The sequence below is a fragment of the Saccostrea echinata genome, unplaced genomic scaffold, assembly GCF_033153115.1.
Source record: "Saccostrea echinata isolate AGI-Se365-2 ecotype Australia unplaced genomic scaffold, CSIRO_AGI_Sech_v1 ptg000033l, whole genome shotgun sequence".
NCBI lineage: Eukaryota > Metazoa > Mollusca > Bivalvia > Ostreida > Ostreidae > Saccostrea > Saccostrea echinata.
Genome location: NW_026889782.1, coordinates 30,835,101 through 30,846,071, shown reverse-complemented (window position 1 = coordinate 30,846,071; position 10,971 = coordinate 30,835,101). Strand labels below are relative to the sequence as shown.

The 10,971-nt window shown below is 35.2% G+C and overlaps 1 protein-coding gene across 1 annotated transcript; it reads left to right on the top strand.

Annotated features, from left to right (window-relative positions):
- Nucleotides 1-1,937: 1,937 nt before the first annotated feature.
- Nucleotides 1,938-10,470, top strand: LOC133198405 (uncharacterized). Its single transcript, XM_061334499.1, has 8 exons — nucleotides 1,938-2,553; nucleotides 3,626-3,670; nucleotides 4,868-6,529; nucleotides 6,621-6,958; nucleotides 7,289-7,442; nucleotides 7,516-8,247; nucleotides 9,282-9,830; nucleotides 9,974-10,470. The coding sequence occupies exons 1-8, from the start codon at nucleotides 1,938-1,940 to the stop codon at nucleotides 10,468-10,470; spliced, it is 4,593 nt and encodes a 1,530-aa protein (XP_061190483.1).
- The last annotated feature ends 501 nt before the right edge of the window (nucleotides 10,471-10,971 follow it).

Below are 10,971 nucleotides of genomic sequence, written 5' to 3'. Positions count from 1 at the left end.
GGCACCACCCTACCCTCAGGGGTCATGATGTGTTAAAACTGGAATCTTCACCTCCTGCAGATGCTTCTATAGAAATATGACCAATCATGGCTTTGGTGTTCTTTGGAAGAAGAATTTTTAAAGATTTTTCCTATATACTCCTGTGTTTAATTTTATCGTCCATTGTGGCCCCATCCTACCCCCGTGGGTTATGATTTGAACAAACTTGAATCTACACAACCTGGGGATGCTTCCATATAAATATGACCAATAAGAGCTTTGCAGTTCTTGAGAAGAAGATTTTTAAAGATTTTCCCAAATATTCCCGTGTTAAACTTTGATTGTCCACTGTGGCCCCACCCTACCCCCAGGGGTCATGATTTGAACAAACTTAAATCTACACGACCTGACAATGATTCCTCATGAGATTCATCTTTCCTGGCCCATTGGTTCTTGAGAAGAAGATTTTTCAATGATGCCATTAATTTTTCGCTATTTCGTAGTTATCTCCTCTTGGAAGAGGGCGTGGCCCTTCATTTGAAAATAAAATTGAATCCCCTTTACCCAAGGATACTCTGTGCCAAGTTTGGTTGAAATTAGCCCAGTAGTTCTGGAGAAGAAAATGGAAATGTGAAAAGTTTACAACGACAACGACGACAACGACAACAACTACAACGACGACAACGACAGACAATTGACAAATTTTAATCAGAAAAGTTCACTTGAGCCTTCGGCTCAGGAGAGCTAAAGCGTTGAAGTTGGTTGAATAATGAAGGAATATGAGCATGTTGACCTCCAATATGGCTGCCAATGGAAAAAAACTCTTGATATGTTGGGCCTAGTTTCAGTAGGCCCAAATTATCAAGAGTTATATTCAGATGTTCAGATGTCAGAAAAACAATGCTTCCTAAATGTTACGTATATTATGAAACAGCCTGTAGGTAAATTTCTTTTACATCCTCAATATTTAACCCGTGCAAAAAAAGACAATTTGTTCGGTTACGACAAACACTGAACTGCCAAATGCGCAAAAGTAAGATTATATATGCGATATTTACAGTTACTAAATTGAGTAAAAATATATAATAATACAAATCTTGAAGTATTGAAATCTGTACGCCCAATGTGATTATTTTTTCTTGTTCGAAACATGATCTCACCTCTGATGTTCTTAAAGTTTTGTATTTGCTCTGCTCCTGATTTGTATTGTTTTGGTTTGCCCTGCTCCTAATTTGTATTGTTTTGGTTTGCCCTGCTCCTGATTTGTATTGTTTTGGTTTGCCCTGCTCCTGATTTGTATTGTTTTGATTGAGTTCGAGCCTGATTACTATTCATTATCTTTATATTTCAACAATTGGTCTAACAACTGACAAGAAAAATTCAGTCAGAATTCGACTTAACAATAGATTGTACTTGCTGGTAAGATCAATGTATTGAACATAGGACTTGCAAAATGATGACTTTAAGCAACATTATTGATATCCTTATTCATCAACTTGTTCATCAACAGCTTGCCTTGTTTCATAAATTTAGGCAGAGAATTTTTATTTACATTTATATTTAATTTACACCACTTTTCAAATATACTGTTGTTTAGTATTCCTGTAGTTTTTTTTCACTGCTGTTAATATTTCAGTGAGGTGTAAAGAATGAGGTTTAGTAATCCAGTATATGCATGGTAAAAAATTCATTTTGATTGTTGGTAATATAAAAAATGGTAAAACTGACATATGATTTTGAAGAATGTACTGCCTAGAAAAGCAATTAAAAGCGTCCGTGATTTCCTTCAATTATAAGCTCAAAAATTTTCTTTGACTCTTTATTGGTACATTTTTTTGCTCTAACCAGGTGCAGATGGAGAACATTGGAAATTGAAAGGATGTCTTTATTAAAATAATTTATAAGTTTTACGAAATATATTCTCTTTTTGTATCCAGGTGCAATTGGAAAGGTTTACAATGTCTCTGTCAAAATACACCTCCACAACAGAAACGACAAACCTGGCACGAGTGGCCAGACTTATCCTTGGTCCATGTACAGATGTGCTGCGGGACATTCTAAGAAAGGAATTATCTCCCTTCAATTTATCAAGAGCGGTTAAGATCTGGGTTGATCACAAAAGGGACAAAAATGCAAAAAATCCCCTTTCAAAACAACAGACATATCTCATTTTCCCGCCCCCTACAAAACAATATGGTGGAGATTACTCAGACTTTGACGTGACGATTCTATATCTCCTTTTACGGAACGTGTGCAACATTACAGAACATACGGCGGGATGGGGAAAACAACCCAACTCCGGAGACAGAAGTGTGTCTGCTAACATTGAAAGGATTCGTCTGATCAGAAACAAATACTATGGACATACATCGGATTTTTTCCTGGCGGAGTCGGATTTTAGACAAGAATGGCGAAATATCCATGACATAATCGTAGAGTTAGAGAGTTACTTAGGGTCATCCACCACTTACCAGGACGCAGTTAACGAAATCAAAACCTGCTACATGGACCCAGAGTTAAAAAGATGTTACATCGACATACTTAGATTGCAAAAAGCTATTGAAATCAATTCAGGTAAATATTATTATCATGAACCTGAAAAATAGAAAGTAGTCTTTTTAATTCTTTGATCAGCTCCGATTTAAAATATTCCCAACACTATCAGCATATCATTGCTTCCATGTGGAAAGGCCGTGCCTAGTTATCTACTCCAGTATTCTTCTGGGTGTCTACGAAAAGTTGTACTCAATGATGGGCTATTAGTATGATGGTTAATCTTTTCTAGAATTCTAAATTTCATTGAAAAAATAGAATAATAAAGTAAATTAAAGTGCTAGTAGAGAAATTTCTAGTCCTCGATGTTGATTTGAAATTCATGCCTTAGTATTCTTTTATTGAGGTAATCCTTATTTTCAGCAATATAAATAAGCCCACAAAGGTTACATTTTATTCCGTAGACAGCACTAGAAGATCTGCAGTTCAAATTTTCCCAATTTTGGTCCAGTAAGATTCCTATAAAAATAATAGTTTGTAATCAAAACACACTTTACAACTTTTGGCGCAACATTTGGAAATAGAAGACATGGGATCGGAAAGAACTCATCAAATATATCTCTAATAGAAACTTTATTTTCCTTTAATTTTTCGTACGAACTGCATATCAATAACTAAATTCCCTGGAACCTCATCTCGTATATAATTTGAATATATCAATGACATGTTTCTGTTATATCTGCGAAAAATGCATTGACTCTACTATGCACGCAAAACAAGAAGTAAATAATTACTTTAGCTATTACCTTGACAATGAAAAGTAGAGGAAAATATCAAAAATGTTATACGAGTGACAAACGCAAAATGCTTTATCAATACAAAGTTACAAAGTTAAATTCTATGAAAAGGTTCCTTGTATCTCAACATCTACGACATGTGTGGACTGGAAGAAAAGAACTCTATTTATGAGAGGAGAATCACTACATATATTTAGCCTAAAATTATTAACCGGAACGGAAATCAATAAAAAATTTGTAAAGACTAAAACCAATATCGGTCCTATAGGTCTGTCTGCCATTCAAAACGAGGTGATCTTTTGTCTTGTTTGAAAGATGACTATCGTTATTGCCACTTTTTTCTATTTTTATTCCAGATGACGTTAAGACACTTCAGTGTGTAATCCCTCAAAATGTCAAAGGTATGTACATACGTAAAAAAAATGACTAAAATTTACAATTTAAGGTGCTATTGTTCTTGTTTTGGTATTTAATTTCTTCATCAGCCACGAAAATATACAAACGAAGGTGCTATATCTTGTTTTGGTATTTAATTTCTTCATCAGCCAATAAAATTTACAGTTTAAGGTGCTATATCTTGTTTTCGTATTTAATTTCTTCACCAGCCACTGTTTATAAAACTCTAACCTTGACATCACATTATATTTTAATTATGCACCCCTTTTGTATAGGTTGGTGAATAACTTGCACCGTTTATTTATTAGGAAAAATTCTTTATATGCTTAGATAAAAATAAAAAAAGAAGCCGTGTAGCAACCGGTAATGATAAACGCCCCTTAATGATAGAAATATCATTAAGATTTGCAATGCAACGCTTAATCCATAAATCATTGCATTAATAGTTTACATTCTCAACCGCTAATGCTAAATTGACGCTAAATGAAAGAATTATATCATTAAGCGGATGAGCATGTCAACTATTAATGCAATGATTTATGACATTAAGCGTTGCATTGCGTTGATATTTCTATCATTAAGCGGCGTTTTATCATTTGCGGTTGCTACAGAGCCGCCGATTAAAAACTGATAATTATTATCTTATGAGCGGCACATAAATGTAACGATCGTGAAAAAACGCTCTCTGTGTCATGCAAAAGAGCTCATTATTGTGTTAAATTAGATTGGCATGGAGGATTGTGCTCTCTTCCATTCGGTTTCTTCTTCATCGCTATCAAAGTTTTACTTAGTATGACATAACTATTCCGAAAGATAAGGGGCCTTTTTACAAAATTATTTACGACAAAGACCAATACATGTATTTTATTCTGCTGATTACGTTTTATTAAACATTAATTTGAAAATGATTTTAATCTTCCAAAACAGAATTTGGAAAGATACTCATTTGCTAGCAAATTCAAACAGAATTATTAACTTTGCAAAATTTTACAATCAATTGCAACTAAAACTTTTTTTCTTTGTCGTAAGTTGTTTTGTAAAATTGTCCCCTGGCTTATAAAGAAAATTATCATAATTTATTGTTAATTAGACTGAATATCAATTTTACTGAGATTTGGAGAGACTTTTTAAAATCATTTAGAATACAGAAACAAATATATGTTTTCACTTCATTTATTTGAATTTAAATATTACTTTATAAGCCCAACATGAAGAAGAATATATAAGAAGATGGAAGGAAGAAGATTCTGTATTCATTGAAACTCATGCTTTTTCTAAAATGCTTAAAAGAGTAAGACAACAACCTTATGTGACGTTTGTTGGTGTCCCAGGATCCGGGAAATCTGCCACAGTTCAACATATTGCCCTGAAGCTGCAGAAGGAAGGATACGAAGTTGTACCTGTGTTGGATTTTAGAGACCTTAGACAGTATTGTGATCCTCATAATCCACAGGTTTTTGTTATAAATGACGTAATAGGTGTATTAGGTGTGCAAAAAGTAAAGTTAGAATCTTTTTTAGAGTATGGGCCAAAAATTACGTCCTTCAAGAAATCAAAGGTTTTGGTGACATGTAGAGGAACGCTTTTTAACCAGTGCAACAAATCCTTTTTCACTAAAGAACAAAATGTCATTAAGCTTCACAGCTCAGAAAATGCGTTGAGTGATGATGATCAAAGAAATATTCTTGAGAAGCATGGGTTAGACAGAGATTTGTTGTCTCCTGCATTGCTGACAGAGGCTTCTCGAATGTTTCCTCTATTGTGTAAATTATATTCAAATGAGAAGAAATTTAGATCCAATGGTGAACGATTCTTTATTAATCCTATCCAGTGCATTATCGAAGAATTCGACAAGATGCAACAAGCGAACAGTCTTTTTTATGCAACATTGGTGTTATGCACGTTAAACAACAGCATTATGTCCGAGGACACTCTGAAGGATAAGCAAAATAAATGTTTTCAGGAAATGAAACAAGAGGTGTTAGAGAGCTGCGAAGTTGAAAGTAACACAGATACATTTAAGTTTGTGAAAGCATTGTCAGCAATGGAGGGGACATACACAAAACGTCGTGGTAAAGAATTCACCTTTGTTCATGATTCCATGTTTGAAATAACTGCATATCATTTTGGTAGACAGTTTCCAGAGCTGGTTTTAAAATATGTGAAGAGTAGCCATGTTGCAAATTACGTCAAACTTCAGACATGTGAAACACAAAAAGAGAAGAATATTGAAACAAAGGACAAAAGTCCCATTGATACATGCACTGACGAAAGAAAAGAGTGTTTGGGGTCAACTGGTGCAAACTATGATGAAAACTCCGAACTCAGGAAAGGTATAGATCTATGTTTAAGGGTTTATGAAAACCAGTATCCAATGTTAGCTCAGAGATTGTACAGAGATATAGAGAATATGGAACTGTATGATGTGTTTATGAATGATGCTTTAAAGGACAATCAGTTGTGTAAAGCATTTATTGGTGTACTAGAGACAAAAGCATACGCAGAATTAAAATCACTCTTTTTAAATAAACAAGACAACGTATCTAATGTGCTCAGATGGGACGTCACTTCTTCTGAGGAAAGTAAAAATGATAAGATAGCGAATATTGGGATCAAAAACTTTTTATATATAGAGGGGCTACTGCTGGATAAAAGACAGATAATTATAGAGCCATTTACATGCAATGTGCGAGTGATCAGTTGGGTGATTTACTATGGACATCACCAAATCCTTAGGTACATCGTAGATCGAACTGAACTACACAAAGAAACATCGTCTGCATTATTCAGGGATTTTAATTCTCATCTCAGAGATCTAACACCAGAACAGGGAACCACTGCTAGCTACATGACTTATGTATTAGGTGATTTTGATGATATACATGTTTCAGACTCTCTCAATGATAGCTTTATATTAATGGATCAAAAGCAAAGCATTAAAAAAATCTGCCATAGAAGAAACTCGGCTACTTGTTCTCTCTTCTTATGGGGGTGATGTTGAGACTGTTAGAATTTTACTGGAACATATCGATTTAAACTTTACAATTAATAGAACGCCACATATCTACTCTCATAAGGTGAGATTTTCTGGGGGAGATTTATGTCGACGAAATACACCACTAATAGCAGCATGTTTATTTGGCCACGTGTCTGTTGAAAAAGAGTTGATCGGGGTAGGTGCTGATATCAACATGCAGAGTCATGATCATACACCACTGACAGCAGCATGCAATGGTGGACATTTGAGTGTCGTGAAAGAACTTCGCAAAAAAGGTGCAGATGTTATTTGGAGGGTCAATATGAAACACCACTTACAGAAGCATGCAAAGGTGGCCATTTAGATATTGTCAATGAGCTGTTAAATGTTGGAGCTTCAGTAAATCTAGAGTCTGCACATAATACACCATTAACGGCTTCATGTAATGAAGGACATCTAAATGTAGCAAAAAGATTGCTGGAATCAGGGGCCATTGTCAACCGAAAAACAAATTTTGAGACCCCTATGATTTCGGCATGTAGAAGTGGTAAATTGGGTATAGTGAAGCTCCTACGGTACTTAAGGCTGGGGCTAACATTGATTTACAGTGTAGAGATAACACTGCTTTAACAGCTGCGTGTGGCAGTGGACATACAATTGTAGCGAAGGAGCTGCTACAGGCAGGAGCAAAGGTAAACCCAAGAGTCTTAATGATACACCATTGAATGCTGCATGCAGTGGTGGTCATCTCCAAGTGGTTAAAGAACTTCTAAAAGCTGGGGCTGATGTCAATCTACCGGGTACAAGGTGTCAACAATACACCACTTATAAATGCCTGTAGAAATCGTAATGCAAATTTGATATTGATTAAAGAACTGCTGAAAGCAAAAGCTGATGTCAATCACCAAGATAATGAAGGAAGTACACCATTACTAGCCTCTATTATTCGAAATCAAGATAAAGCTCTAATAAAAGATCTTCTTGAAGCGGGTGCTGTTGTAAATCAACACGATGAAGAATGGTTTACACCCCTAGCAGCTGCATGTTTAGTTGGAGATTTGAGCCTTGTGAGAGAGCTTCTTGAAATGGGGGCTTTTGTTAATCCACAGCATGTATGGTTTGATGATGTAAAACGCTCACTGCAACTGATATTAAATGTACCCTTTCATTGCAGTCTTCACAATCCAGACACAATTTTGAGTCTCATTGAGAAAGGACCAGAGGAGAAGCACATAACACCATTGACAGCTGCATGTCTTGGTGGGAATTTGATTGTGGTGAAAGAAGTGCTCCAAAAGGGGGCTGATGTCAATCCAATATTCGTATGGAAGACGCCATTAACTATTGCTTGTAAATGTAGGCGACTTGATGTTGTTAAGTTACTGCTAAAGTTCGGAACTAATGTCAATTTCAATCCCTGGAATACATGGACACCGGATAAATACAAAACACCATTGACAGTTGCTTGTAAGAGTGGATACTTAGAACTTGTCAAAGAGCTTTTAAATGCAAAAGCAGATGTTAATCCACAGAGTGTGTGTAATACACCATTAGTACATGTTTCACACCTCGAACAAATGGTTTTTGCTGCTACCAAATCACTTGGTACACTCCAAGCCCAAGCTTCATGGTTGGATGACTATGCCATTGTGTGCATAATTATTAAACTTATCATTATCAATGATAGGTTACAATCATGGACACAGGGCAAGGTCACTTAACAATGAATGTTGGACCTGATGTGCTAAATAGTCAATAAAACCTACATAATTAGTAAAGGAAAAAACGGTCTTTTTTCCCCTTGTCTTTCTTTCTGAATTAACCAACTTTAGTCAAAATTAAAACATTAAATAATTAAATTTAAAAAAAAAAATCAAAATCAAAACAGAATTTTAAGAAAGGTTTAGTAATTGTTTGAATATATATATAATACCCAGAATTATATCTCATCAAATAGTGCAAAAAAAAGTTTACTCACCATCTTGTCTTCGATTATAATTAACAGATTAAGAGGACACAGCAAGAAGTTAAAATTGGATTTATTTTTACAATGTTCAAATACACAAGGCCAGTCCTATATTGCTCAAATAGTGTGTAACTTTCCCTGTAATTGTTGGAAGCCGAGACAATCCAACCGTATACAGATTTTTTTCCTTTTTTCTGTTTTCGTTTTCTGTGGAGATATGTGCTTTTCAAGAATAATTTATCCATTTTACCTCTAAAAACAAATCTTTACTAATGCCCACAAGACTCCATTAAAAATGACATGAATATCTTCATACAGAGATTTTGAATCTATAGAAATGAACCCTTATTGTGTTTGAAAACTACTCACTATAGACCGTCATCTGACCTGTTGCAGACAGGTAGATATACCCCCTGAGGGTATAATTATCACATCTGGACCTGTACAAAATGGCAACAGTCAGGATCAAATCATCATTATCTTGATTAAATAACAAGAAACACACAAAAATTTGTCATGAAATAGATAGAAACACAAAGGGTTTAATTTCTGTGTGAAACATGTACTAAGTATGTTGTTAAACTTTTCCCTCGCCATTCGATTTGGTCCCTCGCTTCGCTCGGCACCAAATCTCATGGTGCTCGGGAAAAGTTTACCAACATATACTTGGTAGCTGCATGCGCCGATGGATATATAGATGTGGTTAGAGAATTGCTCCAAAGAGGGGCTGATGTCAATCTAAAGGGTAGATATAGCACTCCACTGACAGCTGCATGTAAGGGTGGACATTTGAATGTAGTGAAAGAGCTCCTACAGGCAGAAGTCAATGTCAATTTACATCGTGAAGATGATATGCCACTGATAGTATCGTGTGAGGGTGGAAATAAGGTTATTTTCAAGGAGCTGATTGAGGCGGGGGCTGATGTCCATTTACAAGGTAAATATAGCACTCCATTGACGGCTGCATGCTCTGGTGAATACACTGACATCGTAAGACAACTTCTAAATATGGGAGCTAAAATCAATCAAAGCACTTTATGGGATACACCTTTGATAGCTGCATGCAGAGGGGGTAATGCAAATACAGTGAAGGAGGTTCTTGAAGCTGGTGCTTACGTCAATTTACAGAATCAAGAAGGGGAGACACCACTGTATAAAACAGTAGATAGCAATAAAACATCCATCTCCGTTTTAAAAATGCTTATTAAAAGAGGCGCTGATTGTACAATTTGTACAACAAATGGACTATCGCCTTGTACATGGCATTGATTGAAAACAAGGTAAATGTAATAAAATTGTTAAAACAGCCCGAAAATAAACAACAGCAAAACAGAGTAAATTTGCATTTGTTCAACATCCTTGTAGACATTCAGCATGCAGTTGTGGCTACAAATAGTAAGGATGATGTGGTGTTTAAAAAGAACAAAGTCTGGGATCTAAAAGATAATGTGTACATAAAATTACGTCGAGCAGATTGTGACGTGTTGAGGCATTTGCTGTTCATCGGTCTGGATTCTAACCAAGATATTCTTATTCGCAAAGGATCAAATGAGGCGGACGTCAAACCCTTACTTTTTAGACTCATTGATGGCAGCTTGTTTTGTAATACCAAATGCCCTGAGAAAATGGTATCTGTTTTACTGGAGGCTGGGGCAGATGCTAATTTGAGGGTGAAATACAGAGAATATAACTGTGTGGTGGACAAAGAGGGTATATCCGCTTTAAAAAGAACCAGGCAAATGATACTGGAACTCAAAAACCCTCAAAGATATTTCTCTTTTAAGGATAAGAGAATGATGAAACGCAAGTATCGAATGATTTTGAAAGAAATAAAGAAACATGTCAGAAGATATTCCATTTGATATTACATACAGGTAATTAATTTCTGAATGGTCACCCCCCACAAACAATGTTAAATTAGATTGGATGACTATGATAAAGTCAGGTAGTAGTATGTTTCAATTGGAGGTAATTTATATATAGGTAAAACATGCATATTATCTACATTTCATTTAATTCAGTCAAAACCTCGTGGTCATTTTTGTTGTGAAGAAACATATAAAAATTGAATTTGAAGTTCTGGATCATATGCATTAATTGTTTAAGATATGACGACACGTTCCTCAAATATCTGATTTTGCATCTCTTCGGAATATTCTAAAAACTTTTACTACTATAATTGTCTTCTGATTTTTTAACAGTTTTTAAAATGTATGGGGAAAAATATGAACCAAAAATTGTGATATGAGCAATTCAAGTAATTTCATGTAAAATTATATAGGAAATACCATCCTCCTGAATCTTGAACAAATCCCATTTTTTGTGAGGAAGTTTCTTAAAGAAGGAGAACTTCAATATTACAT

What these genes read in the sequence shown, in the direction of transcription:
- LOC133198405 (XM_061334499.1), top strand. Translation starts at nt 1,938, where the DNA reads ATGTCTCTGTCAAAATACACCTCCACAACAGAAACGACAAACCTGGCA. An exon ending in TGCTGCTACCAAATCACTTG is followed by an intron (nt 8,248 to 9,281) that starts GTACACTCCAAG and finishes TATACTTGGTAG; the next exon opens with CTGCATGCGCCGATGGATAT. An exon ending in TATTAAAAGAGGCGCTGATT is followed by an intron (nt 9,831 to 9,973) that starts GTACAATTTGTA and finishes ACATCCTTGTAG; the next exon opens with ACATTCAGCATGCAGTTGTG.